The sequence below is a fragment of the Chlorocebus sabaeus genome, chromosome 7 (genome assembly GCF_047675955.1).
Source record: "Chlorocebus sabaeus isolate Y175 chromosome 7, mChlSab1.0.hap1, whole genome shotgun sequence".
Classification (NCBI taxonomy): domain Eukaryota; kingdom Metazoa; phylum Chordata; class Mammalia; order Primates; family Cercopithecidae; genus Chlorocebus; species Chlorocebus sabaeus.
The window spans coordinates 38,858,109-38,880,883 of record NC_132910.1 but is presented as its reverse complement, the minus strand read 5'-3'; the positions used below and the strand labels follow the sequence as shown (position 1 = coordinate 38,880,883).

Here is a 22,775-nt window from a genome sequence, read left to right as displayed (position 1 = left end):
CCAACATCTGTTCAGCTCTTAGCAGAGAAGAAACCTACAGTGGGTAGCTCCTCTCAGCAGGCAGGTTGTCCCAACATCTGCCCAAATCTGGCTGAGTCCAGGGTTTCTATGGGCTTCAGAGGGGAGGAGGTATGTGCTAATTGGTCCATGGATGGCCATGGGTGGGTCCATATAAAGCACCATAAGTTCTCACTCTGGTCCACAGAACTGGCAACATGGCCCCCAGGCCTCAGACCATCTGTGGCCTGAAGGTAGGGTTTCACCAGCGACCCGCCCCTTTCCACCCAGAAGCCTATCTGCCTCCTGCCAACATTAACCTGCTCTCCACAGTGCCCACAGTGCCCAGGTCGTTCATGCCGTGGGGTACCTACAGGTTAGCATCAAGCTGCCTTGAGCACGTGCTCCACCTGCCTCCCATGCTCATCAGCACCCAAAGTCTGGAGGGGACCAAGGTGGCAGGGGGCTGGCCTGTCAGCACTGCCCCAAGCATGCACACATCTGGGCGGGCTGTGATAGCACCGGGGCCGGGCCTCAACTTTGCTCCAAAATCAGAACAGGTGCCCGTAGTGGGGAGAGACCAGGCAGCAGGAGCATGCACTTCTGAGTCTGCTGAAGCATGGGGGCTTCCTGGGCCCCTGAGAGTGCAGGGATGCCCGGGTCCCCAGCTGCAGCTGGGCAGCTGCAGTTACAGGGGCTGCTGCCTGCTCCTGGCCCCCAAGAGAACAGGGATGCACAGGTCCAGAGCCGTGGCTGGGCAGCCACAGCTGCACTCGGAAGCACAAGACTCCAGCCCTGCCAACTCAGAAAGGGGATGGGGCTTCTGCCTGTTTCAGCTCCTGCCAGCTCCTTGAAGCACATAGCCCCAGTCACGCCTCCCTCGCTGTAGCCAGTGTGATGGCAGTGGCCACTCCAGAAAGGCCCCCACTGCCATTAATATCCAAATACATATTTAAACTAATTAGAATTAATTTTGTTTATTCATTTTTAATAATATTAAAGGAAAGCATGAAAAATTTTTTAAAAGTTTAATCAAAATGGCCATGTGTTAAATCTGCTAAATAGTCATTCCCAACCTGTAATATTAAAACTCAGTTTTTCTCCAATGGTGTATGCTAATAAACATAATTTAGTAGTATATTATAAATATTATTTAGGCTAATTTCAATGAAATAATTTAGTATTATAAATCAGATTGCTAGCCAGGCATGGTGGCTCATGTCTGTAATCCCAGCACTTTGGGGGGCTGAAGTGGGCAGATCACTTGAGGTCAGGAATTTGAGACCAGCCTGGCCAACATGGTGAAACCCCATAAATACAAAAATTAGGTGGGCATGTTAGCTCCCACCTGTAATCCCAGTTACTCCAGAGGCTGAGGCAAGAGAATCACTCAAACCTGGAAGGAGGAGGTTGCAGTGAGCCGCGATCACACCACTGTACTCCAGTCTGGGCAACAGAGTGAGACTACATCTCAAAAAATAATAATAAAATAAGAAGCAAAATAAATTAGATTGCTTACACAAAGGTATGTAACACTTTTTTTTTTTTTTTTTTTTAGAGTTTCACTCTTTCACCCAGGCTGGAGTGCTGTGTTGCAGTCTCAGCTCACTGCAAACTCCACCTCCTGGGTTCAAGTGATTCTCCTGCCTCAGCCTCCTAAGTAGCTGGGATTACAGGCACCTGCCACCACTCCCAGCTAGTTTTGTATTTTTAGTAGAGATGGAGTTTCACCAGGTTGGCCAGGTTGGTCTCAAACTCCTGACCTCAGGTAATCTGCCCGCCTTGGCCTCCTAAAGTGCTGGGATTACAGGCATGAGCCACTGTGCCTAGCCAATACATTTTTTAAACACGTTGAGATGGATAATACTAAAATTGCGGTTGTTGATTGGAGTGATATACAACAAATGTGTAGTTATTTATTGGATAATCTCATCATTAGAGCTCTGAGCATATTACTACTTGTAATAAATAAAAGAAAGTTCTTTATCACAGGTTTTAATTTTTTCTTAAAGTGGTATCACAGTTATTAATTTTCTAGGAAGTTATCATTGAAACATATGACATGTAATTTGGAAAAGTTATATCCAAACCCATATTTCAAGAACTTTCTCATCATATCTTCGATTCAGAAATAAAGATCCAATGAAAAGACCTCTTCTCTGTGTGGCTCTTCCTGAATACTTGGGCAGCTTCCACAGCTATGGACACCAAAGCAAAAAGTGGGCAACAGCCAGGTCATTTTACATGTTGGATTGATGTGATTTAGAGTACGGAGAGACTTGGGTGGGAGCAGAGGAGTCCTAAAGAAAACTGCCCATTATCCTAAATATTTATTGGATATTTATCTATTGATCATCTCTGTGGTTTTCTATTTGTTGGTTGGTTGGCTGGTTTTATGTTTGTTTTTTGAGTTTTTTTTTCTGTTTTCTCCAGATTCTAAGGTCTACTGACAAAAGGAGTGTTTGACTGAAAGAGGCCAACTAATATCCATTTAAGCTGGGTCTTCTCTCTAGTCTTTACAAATCCAAAGACATCTTAGAGGCCAAAAAAATGGGAGAGGGGAGGGACATTTCAAGAGTATAACCTCAGAGTCAGAGAGACCTAGATTCGCATATTATGAACCATAGAACATTCGACAAATGACAGGCATACCTTGTTTTACAGCACTTGATTTTATTGCATGTCACAGATATTGTGCTTTTTACAAATTGAAGCTTTATGGTAACCCTTCATTGAACAAGTCCATCCACACAATTTTCCTAAAGCTCGCTTCATGTCTCTGTGTCATATTTTGGTAATTCTCACAATATTTCGAACCTTTTCATTATTATTATATCTGTTCAGATGATCTGTGATCAGTGATCTTTGATGTTACTATTGTAATTGTTTTAGGACACCAAAAACCGCATATCTGAATAAAACAGCAAACTGAATCAATAAGCATCAAGTGTCTGACTGCTCCACCAACAGGTTGTCTCCCTACAACCCTCTCACCCGCTCCCCATAATCGAGCCTCCTGTTTCCTGAAACCCAGCAATATTCAAGTTAGGCCAATTAATAACCCTACAGTGGTCTCTGAGTGTTCAAGTGAAAAGAAGACTCAAATGTGTTTCACGTTAAATCAAAAGCTAGAAATGATTAAACTTAAGGCATGTTGAAAGCCAAGATAGGCTGAAAGCTAGGCCTCTTGCATCTACAGTTAGCCAAGTTGTGAATGCAAAGGAAACATTACTGAAAGAAATTAAAAGTTCTATGCCAATGAACACACAAATGATAAGAAAGTGAAACAGCCTTATTGTTGATATGAAGAAAGTTTTAGTCTGGATAAATCTAACCAGCCACAATATTCCCTTCAACCAAAGCCTAATCCAGTTCAAGACCGAACTCTCTTTAATTCTGTGAACGCTGAGAGAGGTGAGGAAGCTGCAGAAGAAAAGTTTGAAGCTAGTGGAAATTGGTTCCTGAGGTTTAAGGAAAGAAGTCAGCTCCATCAGATAAACAAGTGCAAGGTAAACTGGTTTCTTGAAATGGAATCTACTTCTAGTGAAGATGCCGGGAAGATATTTAAATGAAAACAAGGATTTAGAATATTCCATAAACTTAGTTTATAAAATAGCAGTAGGGTTTGAGAGCATTGACTCCAATTTTGAAAGTACTACTTTGAATTTATAGATTCATTATTGAAAAAAAAAAATGCGTCATTGCACACAAGCTAATGGCTAAATTTCCCCAGCTCTAAAATTCAGATTTTGGAGTCAAACTGGGAAGTCTTCTATCTCAGGATGACAAGAAAACTATGGGAAATACCACTGTTAGCAGGTGGGGCAATCATTTCTGTATATTTTTCCTCAGTATTCTTTAGAGTGAAAGTGAGCATTCTGCACTAGCCTGTGTAATTGCTAAGTGTCACGGTGGTCTTTCATTCCTAATCTGCTGGGATACTACAGAGTCAGCCTAACAAATTCAGGCCTCTTACTGATGACTGATTAACATATAGTAATGGCTGTCATTCACTAAGTATGTTTGTATGCAAGACGTGCTTTTATATATCTCATTTACTCTTGTGCTTTTTACTCTTATGAATGACTCTGTGCTTTATATATATCTCATTTACTCTTCAGAGCAACCAAGCTGCTATTACATCCATTTTACAGATGAGGTAACTGAGACCTCAGGAGAGGTTAAGTAATTAACCAAATACCACATAGCTCATTAAAAGCTTGGTAGGAATTCAAATGCCTTTTTTTTTTTTTTTAAACTATTATACTTTAAGTTCTAGGGTACATGTGCACAACGTGCAGGTTTGTTACATATGTATATATGTGCCATGTTGGTGTGCTGCACCCATTAACTCGTCATTTACATTAGGTATATCTCCTAATGCTATCCTTTCCCCCAACCCCCTCCCCACAATAGGACCCGGTGTGTGATGTTTCCCTTCCTGTGTCCAAGTGACCTCATTGTTCAGTTCCCACCTGGGAGTGAGAACATGTCAAACGCCTTCTTTTAGCAGCTGCAATCTATTGCCTGCTAATTAGGTATTTACCTAATTGTATGAAAGGGAAGTGTTATTAATGTTGTGATTCAAAATCAGGAGTTTTGATCTTTTTGAATTTATCTAATGGTTCAGAACTGATAGGCTTTTCTTTTTTGCCCTACGGAAGAAGAAGAAGGCTAATTGCTCTGGCTGGGACTCCCAGTTAAAAAAAAAAAAAAAAAAAAAGGTCGGTGATGACAGCCTAGGTTTAAATTCAACTCTACATTTACACTATGACCTCAAGTGGTTTGCTTAATTTCTCTTAATTCTTTATTTCTTCATTCATATAACATAGATTTCTATTGAACCTACTGCTTAAAGTTATTGAGAAGATAAAATGAAATGTGTTATGCGAAGCACTTAGCATATGCCTGGACATAGCAAGTGTTCAAGACATTGATGAAAGATCCCTATTCTTCTGGTTCAAGTTAGCGTTTTTGAACACTAAAAAAGAAAGAAAGAAAGAAAGACCCCTTTATCCTCATCTTTTTTTTTTTTTTTTTTTTTAATACTGTTTCAACTTCTGGGAAGGCTGCATGAAATTAAGATGTCCCACACAGGTTGGGTGCGGTAGCTCACACCTGTAATCCCAGCACTTTGGGAGGCCAAGGCTGGTGGATCGGTTGAGCCCATGAGTTCAAGACCAGCCTCTACCAGGGTAGGGAGACCCTGCCTCTACCAAAAATACAAAAATTCGCTAGTCTCATAATCCAGTCTCAAAATAAATAAAAATTTTTTTAAAAACAGATGTCCCAAGTACAAAATATTTTAAACCCTGCCAATGAAAGATATTTTTTAAAACCACAAATACATAAAATCACATAACCGTCAGATTAGAAGCTAATCTGTGTTCTGTGAACAATTTTAATTGTAAACATCTAGTGTATTGTTCACAAAATCATTCACGTTACAACCATCATTCACAAGACTATTCACATCACTCACATTCTATTAGTGTTAATTAAAATTTACGTAGAGTTGAATAGTTGATAAAGCAATGTGCTTTCTATTAACTCGTTTGAACTTCACAAGAATCCTGTAGGGTAAGTATTAGTTATCTCAATTTTACAAATTAAGAAACATGTTCAGAGAGATGAAGTCACACACACATAAGGGATTCAGGTATGACTGCTTCCAAATGCTGTGTTCTTTCCCTTAACCAATGAAACCTTTATCAACTGTAGGTTAAAACTACCAAGTTTTTTTTTTATTAATAGAACGGAATGAGAAATAGCATAGCCAGGCTGCGTGCGATGGCTCACGCCTGTAATCCCAGCACTTCCGGAGACCGAGGCAGGTGGAACACGAGATCAAGAGATTGAGACCATCCTGGCCAACATGGTGAAACCCCGTCTCTACTAACTACAAAAATTAGCTGGGTGTGGTGGCACATGCCTGTAGTCCCAGCTCCTCGGGAGGCTGAGGCAGGAGAATCACTCGAACCTGGGAGGTGGCGGTTGCAGTGAGCCAAGATTTCGCCACTGCACTCCAGCCTGGAGACAGAGTGAGACTCCTTCTCCAAAAAAAAAAGAAAAGAAAAGAAAAGAAAAAGAAATAGCATAGCCAGAGCCTCAATATATGAAAGTCAATATAGTTGAAACACTTCTTATACTAGATCACCATGTAAGATGTGTAATTTATTCCTGTAGGTGTTGAACAAAAAAAATTGATAAACACTGACCATATGTGTAGCCCCAGTTACACTTTTACTCGCTGTATAGACTTTAAAGTTGATCTAACAGATTTATTCATTTATAGTATGGGGTATAAATATATCCTTATTCTACTTTTCTTCTCTATTTCCTAGGAGGCTTTTCAAAATCAAATGAAATAATATATGTGGAAAAACACTTGGTAAACTTTCTATACAAGTGTTTCGTAAATTTGGATTTGGAGGCTATCCAAAAAACGTTGTAGATGATATTCTGAATTCAAAGAATTCCACAATAGAGCTCACATTTGTGAGGCTGCCACTATCCCTTCATCCCCTATAACAACGTATGGCTGCTTAAGTAAGAGGGACCATTGAGTATGAACTATTTGTGAACTTCGATTTTCTTTGTGATCTTTCTGGCTCTTAAATATAAAAGTTGACCACTGGCACACAACGAAGTCTCTTCCCAAGCACTGGCGTGTCTTGCGCAAAACCCACATTCAATGTCTGTGAAAAATGAATTGGAAAAAATTGCTTACAATACCATTATTAAGCTCTTACTGCACACAAGCCCTAGTTAGGTCTTTTCTTCCCTTAATCAATCTCTAGAATTTTTTCAAGTCACCAGTTAACATATACTGAACACCCATTTATATAGGCTACAAAACGAAATGTTACATAGGTAATCTTTAGGCTAAATGATTTGCTATTTATTTATTTATTCACTTGAATAAAGATAAAATTCCTAAAGTACAATGTATATTTTTTCTTTTCAAACTCTGATAGGTCAAGTGAAAAATGATTATTCAAATATACTCTTCTTTCTTGTGGAAACAGTCCCTTTAATACGGTAACAATTTTTCCAGGCGCTTGATTATAGCTGTCCTTGAACAGACAAAATTTCCCGTCTTCAGAAATCGTGCTTAGTTCAAACTAAAATGTGATGTAGCGTAATTTTTCAGCTGGAAGCAGAACGCTTGCTCTTTTCAAGATCCTTTAAGATAGGAATCTACATTTGCATCCTCTATCTAGTTTTTGTTTTTTAAGACAAAGTCTGGCCTTTTCACCCAGGTTGGAGTGCAGCGGTACGATCTTCGCGCACTGTAGCCTCGACCTCCTGGGCTCAAGCTATTCTCGTGCCTCAGTCTCGAGTAGCTGGAACTATATGCACGCGCCACTACTCCTGGCTAATTACCAAAAAAATAAAAAAATAAGAGACCACGGGTCTCCCTATGTTGTTCAGGCTGATCTCGAACTCCTGGGGTCAAGCGATTCTCCCTCCAGGGCTTCGCAAAGTGCCAGGATTACAGGCGAAAGCCGCCACGCCCAGCGGCACCCCTATCTAGCGATAAGCAACCTTCAACTTTGAAAGAAGCATCTGGTTTGCGGATACTGTCGGTTATCCTTGGAATTTATCCAGTTTAGGAAAACAAGTGAGCAGCTAACCCTCCACGGCCGGCTCACGACACCGGGAGAAAGTGGGTAAAAGATAGTCGCGGCCACACATCGTTTGGGGGCTGCGCGAAGCAGAACTAGGAAGCTTTGCTCGGGTCTGGACTTCGTCCCTCCCAGATCTCTGAGCGAGCAAGCACTGCAGCCCGAGCCAATTGCGAAAGACCAACAAAGCCCAGCCCAGCGGAAGGAACGGTTTCGGAGTTGTTTTTCTTTGATAGGGGAGCTCTTCCTTGCTCTCGCCCCTACTCTTTCTGGTGTTAGATCGAGCAACCCTCTAAAAGCAGTTTAGAGTGGTTGGAAAAGACACACCAAACGCTCCCAGCAACAAAAAGGATGAAATTCCTTCTGGACCTCCTCCTGCTTCTCCCCTTACTCATCGTCTGCTGCCTAGAGTCCTTCGTGAAGCTTTTTATTCCTAAGAGGAGAAAATCAGTCGCCGGTGAAATCGTGCTGATTACAGGAGCTGGGCATGGAATTGGGAGACTGACTGCCTATGAATTTGCTAAACTTAAAAGCAAGCTGGTTCTCTGGGATATAAATAAGGTAACAGTGCTTACTATGTTTTACTCTGTGGACATGTCTGCATTTTGCTGGCAACCACCCTTTACGGCATCTCTGTAAAGCAGGGAGGAAAAAAAAATTAGTATTGCCATTTTGCAGATGGGAGGGCATGAATTAATATGTTGTATGATCACATGATAAACAGACCTAGAGGTTATAAGAGTCCCAGTTACTGCCCCGTTGTAAATTGATCCCCATTTTTGCCCTAAGGATAACTCATAATTTTCTCCTGAACCTGATTTCATTGATCCCTCTATTTTAAACATAGGGAAAAAGTAATTGTTTTAGCTATATATTAAAAGACTAAGAAGCTTGTACCTATTAAGAGAAAGTCCTAGGCTACTTGCTGTTAATGAGATAAGTGGTTTAAAAGATTATACTCAACAGAAAGCAATGCTACATTGCCATAGTTATTGCCAAGAGTAATTTTCCGGGAGGCTGAGGTGGGAGGTTGCTTGAGCCTGGGAGGTGGAGGCTGCAGTGTAAACATCCCACTGCACTCCAGCCTGGGTGACAGAGTGAGACCCTGTCTCAAGTTTTTTTAAAAAGCATTTTTTATTGGCGCACGCCTCTAATCCCAGCACTTTGGGAAGCCCGAGGAGGGCGCATCATGAGGTCAGGAGATCGAGACCATCCTGGCTAACACAGTGAAACCCCGTCTCTACTAAAAATACAAAAAATTAGCCTGGCGTGTGACAGGCGCCTGTAGTCCCAGCTACTGGGGAGGCTGAGGCGGGAGAATGGCCTGATCCTGGGAAGCAGAGCTTGCGGTGAGCCGAGATCGGGCCACTGCACTCCAGCCTGGGGGACAGAGCAAGACTCCGTCTCAACAACAACAATAAAAAAGCATTTTTTAAAAATCACGTTTGACCTGTGATACTGAAGGAGTGGCGGGAAAGCAACTTTTAGTAAAAACAATAAATAGAAAAAAAACTTTCAATGTAATTTTTTATCCAGTACAAGTTTAGGTGTAGCTTAGGGAAGAGGACCTAGACTCTAACCTTTTATGTGACCTTTGGTAGATGAACAAAGGTGTTTCTGTAAGATACCTGATGGCCTGAAACATTACCCATTACACACTAGTTGACATGCAATGCTGTAAATAATAATTCAAAGGATGTGAAGTTAAATGAGAGTTAACCCAGTGAATGGCTGATTAAGACAGCAATCAACAAATACTGTCCACTGCTTAGACATTAGTGACAGAGTGACAAACAGAAAATAAGGTTCCATGACCTCAGTCTAGTAGGGAAAATTGACATTAAGTAATTACAAGTGCAGGCTGGACAGGGTGGCTCACATTTTTAATACCAGCACTTTTGGAGGCCGAGGCGGGCAGATCACCTGAGGTCATGAGTTCAAGACCAGCCTGGCTGACATGGTGACACCCATTTCTACTAAAAATACAAAAAGTTAGTTGAGCATGGTGGCATGCGCTTGTAATCCCAGCTACTCAGGAAGCTGAGGCAGGAGAATTGCTTGAATTTGGGAGGCGGAGGTTGCAGTGAGCCAAGATTACGCCATTGTGCTCCAGCTTGGGCAACAAGAGCGAAACTGCATCTCAAAAATAAATAAATAAATAAATAAATAAAATAAATAAAAAATAAGTAATTACAAGTGCAATGAAAAATACAACCTAGGCCCAGCCTGGACCAGCATGGTCAAGATCTGGCATGGTGATATAGTCAGACACATCTGCGTTCTCATTTTTTAATTAGGTAACTTACTCAACTTTTCCACAGCTTTAGTTCCTTTTCTGCAAAATGGATAAAATAACAATACCTACCTCAAAAGGCTGGGAGTGTGATAAGAGATAATGCACACAAAGCATTTAGCACAGTGGCCGGTATAAGGTAAACACTGGAGTGTTAGTTCTTACTGTTCCTTGACAAAGTAGTGGTTTAAGCTAAAATTTAAATATATGTAAGAGTTAGTTAGCTTAATGACTTCCAATGTCCAGTGCTGGTTTGTACAAAATTTTCTCTGATCTTCAGTGACATGTATTTATCCAACAAATGTTTATTGAGCATCTATTATCTGTTAGGCACTGTTCTGATGCAGAACTGAGGATATAGCACTGAGGAAGACATGAGCCTCATGAGCTAGGGGCAGTATGCCACACTGTATAATAAAATGTTTAATTGTTAGATGGTGTTAAGCATAAAGAAAAAAATAAAAGATATTTAGCAGATTAAAGACTGTATATGGTAGGGAGGGTAGGAGGGGAGTATTGACTTTACAGAGGTGGCCAGAAAGGCCCCACTGAAGTGGAGACAATTGAGTCAAGATCAGAAGAAGCTGAGAGCACAGTGAGTCCTGCAGGGAAGGATCAGCAAATACAAAGCCTGGCATACACTGAGGGAAGGGAGAGAAGCACAAGAAAGGTCTAGATCTACTCTGTGCAACACAATGGTAGGTAGTAACCCCTAACCTCCTGTGGCTCTTGAGCCTTTGAAAATGTGGCCAGTCTGAATTGAGATGGACTGTGGGTGGAAATACACACTGGATTGTGCAGACTTAGTATGAAGAAAAGAATGTAGAATTTGTGTTAAGAATTTTTATATAGATTACATGTTGAAATGATAATTACTTAGATACATTGGGTTAAATAAAATATGCCACTAGATTTCTTTCTTTTTTTTTTTTTTTTTTTGATGTGACTACTGGAAAGATTGAAATGATGTACATGGCTTACATTATATTTCTATGAGACAGTACTGGTCTAGAGATTTAGGGGGCTGGAGTTGCAGATGATAAAATTTCCTGTACTTTGGCATTTTACTCTGGGGAGTCAATGAAGGGTTTTGAGGGTAATTCCTATTGAAGAGGATCCTCTGGCTGCTGGGCTTAGAAGAGATGTAAGAGGAGAAAAGATGGAAGGAGCAAGTAAAGTAAGAGACGACTGTGATAATCCAGGCATGAGATGACATTATGGGGACTGTTGGACCAGGTTGGGAGCAGCAGAAATTGGGAGTAATGGTCAGAAAAATTGAGGACAATGTAGTGAGTTTTTATGAGGTTAAATTAGTTTAATTTAAATAATCTATCTTTTATTTTGAGATTATATCCTTCCTACTTTTTTGTGGGTAAAATATATATTTGTTAATGAAATTACAGTGATAACATATGAGGGTCATTTTGTTAGTTTTGAGGGTCCTTATTTGACCAAAAGTTTGGCAATCTTAGTTCAGTATACACACCCCACTCTATTTTTCTTGCCGTTTTATAGATTTGAAATTATAGAAGTCTAAGAACCACTAAACCTGATTGGGGAAGGACAGGGTGGGAGTTTGGAGCAGTCCAGGTAGCAGAAACTGGAGATGTGAAGCTCTTGGGCTGGTGAATACCTGGAGAATGAGGAAGAAGGTGGAGTGGTGTTTGATTGTTATGAGATCTAGCTGGAAGGGCAGGGAGGGGTCAAACGGAGGGCCCTTTCACCTAGAGTACAAAGACAATCCCTTAGATTTGTCCACGTAATAAGGATAGCAATGTCCACATGTACTAAATGTTAATTTAGGGAAGAATTAATGGTGGTGTCAGCTTTGTTGTTCCACTGAGACTGATACTGGGAGTTATTCATTCTGCTTTATGATAATCTATCACTTCTTGACTGTTCTCATTCCCATGCCTGGTTAGAATAGTTTGTAGCCAGGCATGGTGGCATGCTCCAGTAGCCCCAGCTACTCAGGAGGCTGAAGCAGCAGGATTGCTTGAGGCCAGGATTTCTGGACTGTGGTGCGCTCTGCATGTCCGCATAAGTTCACAATCAATATGGTAACCTCCTGGCAGTGGGCATGAAGGAGACCAAGTTGTCTAAGGAGGGGTGAACCCACCCAGGTTGGAAATGGAACAGGTCAGAGCTCCGGTGCTGTTCAGTAGTGGGATGAGGACTGTGAATAGCCACTGCACTCAACCTGGGCAACAAGGAGACCCTTTCTCCTAAAATACTAGTTTGGAAAGAAAAATTTACAGTAAGTGGTATGCATATAGTGTATGCTCAAAGACTGTTTATTGAATGAAAAACTGAATTAATGAATAACTGAAAAATTAATGGGAGGAATTTAAAAATTTTAGTAATCAAGATAATGGGTGTAAAGGTCTTAGTTGTAGCAATAGACAAACATATTTGAAAAACCAAGGGAAATCTTGAAGAGTTATGAGCGATTTTACTGTGCTGCAAAACATTTTAAAGGAAGAATTCATTTTTTCCTGAAGATCTGCTTATTTTTTATTTCTTACCAACTATCTACAGGGCATTGTCCAGAATTTTTTCTGGAGGAATTCAGAACTTAAATGTGTTGCACTGGCAAGGCACGGTGGCTCGTACCTATAATCCCAGCACTTTGGGAGGCCAAGATGGGTGGATCACTTGAGGCCAGGAGTTCAAGACCAGCCTGGGCAACATGGTAAAACCCTGTTTCTCCTAAGAATATAAAAATTAGACGGGTATGGTGGCGCATGCCTGTAATCCCAGCTACTAGGGAGGCTGAGGCAGGAGAATCACTTGAACCAGTGAGGCAGAGGCTGCAGTGAGCTGAGATCGCATGACTGCACTCCAGGCTGGGTAACAGAGCAAGACTCTATCTCAGAAAAAAAAAAAAAAAAAAAAAGGTTGCACAATTCAGAAGGTGTGGAAAGCAGACCAACCTAAATGAGGAAGACCAAGTAAACAGGGCAAAAGTGAGACAGCAGATGTGAAAGAAGGGTATCTTTGCCTCCACATAGTGGAGTGGTGGTTAGTCGCTTGGTGGTTACAGAAAGCCAGTCGGTAATAAGCAAATCTCTTATTAAATGGGAAATAAATTTTTATTTTAAAATTTGTTCATGTAGGGAAATATATTTGTCCAAAAAAGAGAAGACCCAATCAATACAATATACTTTTTTTTTTTTTTTTTTTTTGAGATGGAGTCTTGCACTATTGCCCAGGCTGGAGGGTAGTGGCAAAATCTCGGCTTGTTGCAACCTCTGCCTCCCCGGTGCAAGCGATTCTCCTGCCTCAGCCTCCCAAGTAGCTAGGATTACAGGTGCCCACCACCACACCCAGCTAATTTGTTATATTTTTAGTAGAGGCAGGGTTTCACTGTATTGGCCAAGCTGTTCCTGAACTCCTGACCTTGTGATCTGCCCGCCTCAGCCTCCCAAAGTGCTGGGATTACAGGTGTAAGCCACTGCGCCTGGCCAGTACAATATACTTTAAAAAAACTTTTTAAAATGTGGTAAAATATATGACATAACACACCATTTTAACCATTTGTGAGTGTACAGTTTAGTGGCCTTAAGTACCTTTACCTCATTATGCAGTGATCTCTTCTATTTCTCTCCAGAAATTTTTTGTCTCTTCCCAAGCTGAAACTCTACCCATTAAAATGATATATCTCCCCAGCCCTCTCTCTCCCCAGGGCCTGGCAACAATCATTCTATTTTCTGTCTGTATGAATATGATACTCTGGGTACTTCATGTAAGTACACTCATGTGGTATTTGTGTCCGGCTTATTTCATTTGGCATAATGTTCTCAAGGTTGACATGTAGCATGTGTCCGAAATTCATTCCATTTTAAGACTGAATAATATTCTATCATATGTGTATACAACATTAATAAAATGTACTTGTAAAAGGAAATGCTAAAAGCTGCTGGTAAAGTATAGGAGAGCAAAATAAACTTTACCTGAGATGTTGATGTGCCTTGAGGAATAAGAGTTCCTCATGAGAGTATACTACAGTTTGTGAGGGAGATTTCAGTAAAAGAAAAATTATCGGGGGAACCCGCTCCCAATATTTCAATGTAGGTTCTTTCTATTTTCCATAAGTGTCGGCCAGCTGAGAAATAAAGAGAGACAGTATAAAGAGAGGAATTTTACAGCTGGGCCACTGGGAGTGACATCACATATCAAAATTAGCTAATTTTTGATCTATGCCCTGTTGAGAATTCCACATTTGGGTGAAATTGGCTTGCCAATCATTAACAAAATGAGCCGTTTGAATAGATTGGTATAATGCCACTCCGGCAGTGGTGGCCAGTGCAGTGACTGTAATTAGGCCCATGATCACGGCGATTAAAGTGAAAACAAATCTCTTAGATCTTTTGAGAATTCATTGTAACACTTCATTAATTAAATGTACTGAGGGGGAAGATTCCCAAGGTCTGGGTAGAGTTACCAGTATCCAGATTCCTTCTCAAGCTCAAAGCAACATTACACTTTTCCTGGAGTCAAAACGGGAGTTAACGAAAGTGTATAAATGACAATTAATGCATTGGACAGTTTGATTGTTTGTCCAAATTTTGATATTTCCCACTAACAGCATGTAAGAAGGCATAACACAACTCTGTTAGGGATAGTCAGGCTGGAGGTAAACAAAGCAGAAGGTTTGAATCTACGTTGATGCTGAGGGAGGGAGCGGTGGTGGCAACACCTGATGTTCTCTGCCGTAAAGAAGCAATCCCAGGTGCCCATGGATGCCAAAGAGGCAGAGGGTCATACCTGGGTCGAGAAGAATTATCATAATGCCAATCAGAGTCCCATAAAGGTTGATCAGCATCATAAAGAGGAAGAGGGTTCAAAGGGGATTTATCATGGGATGCAGAATCATGGATGTGAGAGGTGGTAGTGGGGACAATAGACAGAAAAGTTTCCCCTTCCCACACTCACAGTCTGGACATGGGAATAGCCAATTTCCAAAGTTCTGGGTGTTCTGGGCTCAGAATGGGGAATATCATATGAGACCTGGGGCCGGGGAGAGTAATGACCTTTTCTTCCCATTTTAAGGGAAAGAATGAGCCGAACCTCCTATGTAAAGTAGGATGATGATCCTCATCCTCCCAATAAGAAATTAAAAAGTAGTCTCCAGGCATTCCCTTCCGCCAGAGGAGCAATTGTTTTTTAAATAGTCCTTTGGTGCCCAGTCTATTACTAAACCATATGAGCCATGTTTTAATACTACTGCATGTGAGTTAACGCCATCTTCCCAAATTAAAGTTTTAGATGGACCCTCAAAATTTTTAGAACATGGTTTATCCTACAGGTTTATATTGAAAGTATGGGGTATCTCCTATTACTCCCCTTTTCATTTGTCTTAAAGGAGAAAGGGAGAGGCTGGAGACCAAATGTCCTTATTCCCCTGTGTCTAATCTCTCTGGAAGATAAGCAGCCCAGACTTGAGTTTCTAGATGGATACAACCAGGTGCATGTCCGAGGCACAGAGGAGGGTATTTATAACCCATAGTAACATTGAATGCAGTGCCTTCTTCTCCTGGCTGAGCAGGGCAACGGTCATCTGTAGCTCTAGACATCCACACACTATCATTAGTATAGACTTCTGCAGGAGCATCCACCCAGGTGAGAGATCGAATAAGTGCAGGAAAAGGCACATAAGCTCAATAAGAATAATTTTGTGTAGCAGGTAAATCAATTTGAGGGGAAACTGGTGAGACAGAATGTATAATGAGGAGAATTATTAAATAAAACTTATTGTAAGCAAGATCCAGTGGTGAAGGAGGAAGAGAAGAACCAGGGGATGTTGTTTTCAGGCTAATAGAAATGGTGAGATTTTTAGGTTCGTAAGGAGAAAAAGGAAGGTAATTAGAAGTGAGATTAGTTAGAGGGGTCTCTGTTGCCATTAGGGAGGATTGAACCAGACCCATTTTGATTTGGCATGCCAGTTTCTGAGGAGTCAGCACAGATCTCACCAGGTATGAGGGCGGTCTCTGACATGGACATCTTTTCCCTGTGGTTTTCATTGTCAGTATTCACATGAAGTTTAAGTCTTCCAGTGGGCACCCAGATAGGGGATTGATGATCTCCTGGCAAAACACAAGCATACCCTCTTCCCCATGTTATAATTGTTCTGGGTTACCAGGTAGTGGTCTGGGAATTAAAGGCAAAGAATTAGGTAGTAAATTTAGAGGAATGGAACTACAGAGATTGACCGCCCCACCCCCTACTGTGGAGGTGGACAAGCATTGTACTGAGACAGAAGAAGAGGCTGGGACCCATCTGGGTTGACTGTAGGGAAATTTGTTTGTGCTGGGGGCTGTGTTGGGACTCCTTGAAGTGGAAACATAACATTGATCTGAGTCTGAGGTGTCCCATTTGATATCGGGGGCTGAGACTGGCCCCACTTCCCGTTTCCCTGGTTCTGTGGCAAGGGGTTTCCATCTATATCAGACTTAGAGCGGCAAGTACTTGCCCTATGTTTACCTTCACGACAACGAGGGCAAACAGTAGCAGGAGCATTTGGCCGTGTTTGTTGAGCCGGCTTGGCCACTTTTAAGTTTTTAACAGTGCAATTTTTTTGAGTATGACCAAGTTCACCACAATTAAAGCAGGCTCCAAGAAAAGAATCAGTCGAGCCAGTTTGATTGCCATCCTTCATGGCCTGTGCCCACAGAATAGCTTTGTGAGTCTCTAATTCAAAGCCTTCACAAGCTTTAATATATGCAGGCAACACCTCATAATCAGGTAAATTTTGTCGTTGGACGGAACACATGGCCATTTTACTCATGATTCGCATTCTCAAAAGCTAACATATGAAGGAGAATACCTTGAGTGTGCTCATCAGAGACAGAATTTTGAACAGCATCTTGTAATTTAGCCAAAAAATCAGATTATAATTCATTGTGACCCTGTTTAACAGTAGTAAAAGAAACAGGAACTTGGCCTGGGGCACATAATTTATCCAAAGCTCTCACTCATACATACCTTTTTTTACTTGTTCCATGGTGAGAGCATCAAAGCCTAATTGGGTAGTAGTGTCAGAGCGATGATCAGAGCCTGTGAGCTGAGCCTGAGTAATTAGAATGCCATCAGCCCGATTTAGCTGAGCCTGCAGACGGGCCTCCTCTGACCACCAGGTACAGAATTGTAAATGCTGAGATGAAGTTAGAACAGCTTTTGCCAAAAGGTCCCAGTCTAAAGGAAGCAAAATGACCTCAGTACAAAGAGTGTGTAAATTCATTTTAACATATGGAGAAGTAGGATCATGCTGAGTACAAGCATCCTTGAATTCTTTTAAAAAGGTAAAATTAAGCAGCACATATCAATGCACTTATACCCCTTGAGCATTAGGAGGTTCCAGCGTGACTGGATAATCCCACACCTCTAATCCGCTTGTTTCTTGTTTTGGCGTAATGAGCATTGCATGGAAGTTTCAACAACAGGCACATGAGACGGAGTCAGCATAGAAGTGACAGGAAAAGTATGTGTAGATAAGGGAAACTGAGGTTGAGGAGGTCAGACCAGTATGAGAGCATGAGAAAGGGGCATTGGGGGAGCAGAAGAGGCAGAAGTATACTGCTGATTATTGTCCCAATCCTGTGCAGCCAGAGTGGCAGGGCATCCATGCGTGAAGAAGGGTACAGAGAAGAAGGTTGAGTGGGTGGCAAAGTGACCGGTTGAGGGACCGAAATGACAAGAGGGTGAGGGGCTGAGGTAGATGGGGGAGGGCCTGCACAATTACAGGTAAATTGTAGTTTGGTCCCAGAGCCATTAGATGGCTCTGGAGGCAAAGACTGCAAAGGTTTAGAGAGGGAAGAGTTAGCATAGATATCGTCCCGGGCTGTCCGAGTTGGGGCCGTGGTAGCTACAAGTACCGGCTCTTCATGAAAAGAAATAAGATCATCAGGGGGTGACATTAAGCCAGAGTCACCAGAGTTAAATATTGAATTCTTAACATTGTCAGGTGGGGGAGGAGTAGACAAAGGGAGAGGCTGAGCAGATAACGAAGGCCAAATGGGACAGGAAAGCTGAAGAAGAGATAGTGGGTCACCAGATTCAGAAAATTGTGGTAACTGCAGGGGGTCACGGGATTGGTATGTCATTAGGACGGCACGTACCAAGGCCCAATCACCCCAGTGATGGGAACATTATTTCCTGTCGGGACCAGTTTCCAGAATTTTGTACCAACACAATCCCATAGTTCCAGGAAACCAAGGACAGTGTTCCTTCACTGCCCTGAATAGGGTGACCATATTTTCCATGGGCACTCGCACTCCCCCTGTTTTAACAGGAGTTTAATATAGCAGAGATAAGCATAATGTTTAGACAGCACGTGACCCAAAGTTACCCCGGACAATACACAGACAATTCACCAATCGTCAGGGAGCTGAACAAGCATTTCTGTGAACTGGACCGATGAATGTTTCTCCACACCTACCAAAGGGAATTGGGTTCCCACATGCTTAGGAAAAAGAAAACCATGTTGGCATGCCAGATATTGGGGGAACCTGCCCCCAATATTTCAACGTAGTTTCTTTCTATTTTCCATAAGTGTCGGCTGGCTGAGAAATAAAGAGAGACTGTATAAAGAGAGGAATTTTACAGCTGGGCCACCGGGGGTGACATCACATATTGGTAGGACCGTGATGCCCACCTGAGCTGCAAAACCAGCAAGTTTTTATTAAGAGTTTCAGGCCGGGCGCAGTGGCTCACGCCTGTAATCCCAGCACTTTGGGAAGCTGAGGCAGGCAGATCACGAGGTCAGGAGATCGAGACACGGTGAAACCCCGTCTCTACTAAAAATACAAAAAATTAGCCAGGCGTGGTGAAGGGCGCCTGTAGTCCCAGCTACTCGGGAGGCTGAGGCAGGAGAATGACGTGAACCTGGGAGGCGGAGCTTGCAGTGAGCCAAGATGATGCCACTTCATTCCAGCCTGGGCGACAGAGCCAGACTCCCTCTCAAAAAAAAAAAAAAAAAAAAAAAAAGGGGTTTCAAAAGGGGAGGGGCTGTAAGAACACAGAGTAGGTACTAAGATCACATGCTTCAAAGAGCAAAAAGCAGACCTACTGATAAGGATCTATGTTCAGCAGTGCACGTATTTTCTTGATAAACATCTTAAACAACAGAAAACAGGGTTTGAGAGCAGAGAACCCATCTGGCCACAAATTTACCAAGGTGGAGTTTTTCCCCATCCTAATAAGCCTGAGGGTACTGCAGGAGACCAGGGCGTATCTCAGTCCTTATCTCAACCTCCTAGGACAGACATTCCCACAGCAGCCATTTATAGACCTCCCCTGAGGAACGCATTCCTTTCCCAGGGTATTAATGTTAATATTCCTTGCTAGCAAAAGAATTTAGTGATGTCTCTCCTACTTGCACGTTGTTTATAGGCTCTCTGCAAGAAGAAAAATATGGCTCTTTTTGCCTGACCCTGCAGGCAGTCAGACCTTATGATTGTCTTCCCTTGTTCCCTAAAAATCGCTGTTATTCTGTTCTTTTTCAAGGTGCACTGATTTCATATTGTTCAAACATATATGTTTTATAATTAATTTGTACAGTTAACACAATTGTTACAGTGGTCCTGAGGTGATGTACATCCTCAACTTACGAAGATAACAGGATTAAGAGATTACAGGCATAAGAAATTATAGAAGTATTATTTGGGAACTGATAAATGTTCATCTTAAAATGAAATCTTTACAATTTATGTTCCTCTGCCGCAGCTCCAGCTGGTCCCTCCGTTCAGGGTCCCTGACTTCCCGCAACAGAAAAAGAACTTGTTTCCCTTTATTATGATAACAGGCTCACTATACAAGCTACTAATTCTCCCCACAGCTGTCCAGACTTGGCCTTTCTGCAACATGCTGTTTACAAATGTGTACACTGATTCACCATCCTCTCTGTGGATAAATGTACGAGTCCTCCTAGGATCTGCCCATTTGTGCATTAGCGGACAATTATTAGGTTGATGCAAAAGTAATTGCTGTTTTTGCCATTATTTTAATGGCAAATTAATACTTGGCCTGCAGAGTACACAAACTAGATCTTAATCCAAAATATCTTTTGAGACATTCTCTTAAAAGTTAAAAAAAAAAAAAAAAAAGACAAAAATTGGCCAAAGGCAAACAAAGATAACAACAACAACAACAAAACCCAATGGTATGATCCTAAACTTAAGTTGACTCAACATCAGTGCCCCAAATTGGACTCATCACCCCCTTTCCTCAAATTTGCTGTCATCTCTGTCTGACATGTGGCAGCGTGATCTTGCCAGCTACCAAAACTAGAAACCAAAGATGTCCGATGTGTCTCCTCCCCACCCTTCCTCATCTACTCACCAAGTCTTACTGATTTTACCTCCTAAACATTTTTTCTACTAGTGCCACAATTCAAGTTTGTGTCATCTATTACCTGAATCACTGTAACTGCCTCTCAGTTTTTTTCTTCCTCCAGTGTTGACCCCTAAAATCCAGCCTCCATACATCAGCCAGAATAATCAATACGACACATAAACCTGACTCTATAATTTAATCAGTGGCTCCCCATTCACTTTTTGATAAATCTTAATATGACATGTGGGATCTTAATCTGAACTTCTGCTGGCCTTGAACTTTATGATCCATCCAACAACAATGATCCTACTAGTGGTTTCCACATGACCAGTCTCCTCTCTGTCATTGCCCACACCCTGCCTGATGTGTCCTTTCACCCTGGGGAAAGTAAGTGAAAGGGCATGGCAAACCACTGCTAGAATTGTATTGTGTGCCCCTCTGTGTTCCCATAACTCCCTGTATTGAACTCTGTTGTGATACTCATCACAATGTATTAGGTTGAAACTGCCAATATTGAATCCTTTATTATCAAAACAATAACAGTATTATGTGGTCCCACTTAACTATGATACTTAGGTTTCTTTCTACTACCCCAAGGAGAACTCCTCCGGGTCAGTACTCTACTTCATTCATTTTTGTGTCAAGGTTTTTCTAAGCTCAGTGAATATGACTTTCACATTAAAATGCTAAAAGAATGAATGGTTTAATGAACTGTAGTTAACTCATTATTTATTTTGCAGCCAGTAAACCGACATCCATGAATAGTTTTTAATGACATGGAAAAAAGCTTAGTCTTATATTTTTTAAAAAACCTGATATGGAACACACACAGATACTGACATTCACAAAGTATTTAAAGTTCATAAATGTAAAAACTAGTATTTTAAGATTTTTATCTTCTTTTAAGAAGCTTGCCTTAAATTCAGTTCCAAGTAAAAGAAGCTAGTCAAAATACTAAAAGCAAAATGTGCCTGTATACCTGCCAAAAATGTGTTGTTACAATCTTGCCCAATTCAAATGGAAAAAATCTCACTACTTTTTAAAAATTATTTTTAATTATTTTCAGCTGTCGATACAATATGCTCATATCAATTATTACCTTGCCCTCTTTGTTGCTTTTTCTAGCATGGACTGGAGGAAACAGCTGCCAAATGCAAGGGACTGGGTGCCAAGGTTTATACCTTTGTGGTAGACTGCAGCAACCGAGAAGATATTTACAGCTCGGCAAAGAAGGTGAAATGTTGTGTTTAGTTAGAATCATATCATGTTAGAGCTAGGAGGTGTTTTGGAAATGATCCAGTCTGTACATGATATAGCTGAAGTAACTGAGAAATGTTATTTGACCAAGGTTATAGAACTAGCTCATAGCAAACCCAAAACTAGAACCGAAAGCTGAAGTTCTCAAATATTAGTATGTTCTGGAATTTTCTAGGGAATTGTTAAAAAAAATATACACTCTTGGGCTCCACTTCCAGAGGTTTCCTTTCAGTAGTTTGAGGGCAGGGCCTCAAATGTACCCTATCCACCCTCCATCCCATGCACCTTCACCTCACCCATGATTCTCGTATAGGTAACTATCCTTGGATGACACTTGCAGAATCGCTGACAGGATCTTTTGAAGCCCATTCATAGAATTGAGTTAGAAAGTTACAATAAAGCTATTCTTTATCAGGTTTTTAGTGTAGATAGATCTATTTCTTTTCTTTTCTCTTCTTTTTTTTTTTTTTGAGATGGGGGTCTCACTTTGTCACCCAGGTTGGAGTGCAGGGGCATGATCTTGTTTCATTGCAACCTCCACCTCCCAGAATCAAGCAATCCTCCCACCTCAGCCTCCCAAGTAGCGGGGTCCACGGGTGTGTGCCACCACGCCCAGCTAATATTTTGTATTTTTGGTAGAAAACGGAGGTTCACCATGTTGCCTAGGCTGATCTTGAACTCCTGAGCTCAGGGGATCCACCCACCACAGCCTCCCAAAGTGCTGGGATTATAGGCGTGAACCACACTCCCAGCAGATCTATTTCTATAAAGCATTATTTGCCTCTTCTAGATACAATTGAGAGGTGCTATATATAGTGGGGTTTCACTCTGAATGCATTCTCACTTGTACCTGTTAACTAAATACCTTAATGGGAGCAAGGTCATCAGAATTACCTGGGCTGATTCCTTAAAATACACATTCCTGGACCTTACCCCTGGATATTCTAATTCAGTGCAGTACAAAGAGTCTGATTCAGCCAGACGTGAGAACCTCTATGTTTATGGAATTTTAGATTTGAGTTCTTTTTTTTTTGAAATGGAGTCTCGCTCTGTCGCCCAGGCTGGAGTGCAGTGGCGTGATCCCAGCTCACTTCAAGCTCCACCTCGTGGGTTCACAAGCAATTCTCCTGCCTCAGTCTCCCAAGTAGCTGTGATTACAGGCACGTGCCATCGTGCCTGGCTAATTTTTGTGTTTTTGTAAAGATGGGGTTTCACTGTGTTGGCCAGGCTGGTCTGGTCTCGAACTCCTGACCTCAAGTGATCCACCC

At 41.6% G+C, this 22,775-nt stretch overlaps 1 protein-coding gene across 1 annotated transcript in view; it reads left to right on the top strand.

Moving 5' to 3' along the window:
- Positions 1-7,639: 7,639 nt before the first annotated feature.
- The window catches only part of HSD17B11 (hydroxysteroid 17-beta dehydrogenase 11), a 70,187-nt gene continuing 55,051 nt past the window's right edge, over positions 7,640-22,775 (top strand). Inside the window, exons 1-2 of the mRNA XM_007999187.3 lie at positions 7,640-8,186; positions 21,376-21,483. Of these exons, the coding sequence (XP_007997378.1) occupies positions 7,977-8,186; positions 21,376-21,483 (318 nt within the window). The 5' untranslated portion in view covers positions 7,640-7,976. The remainder of the gene's footprint in view (positions 8,187-21,375; positions 21,484-22,775) is intronic.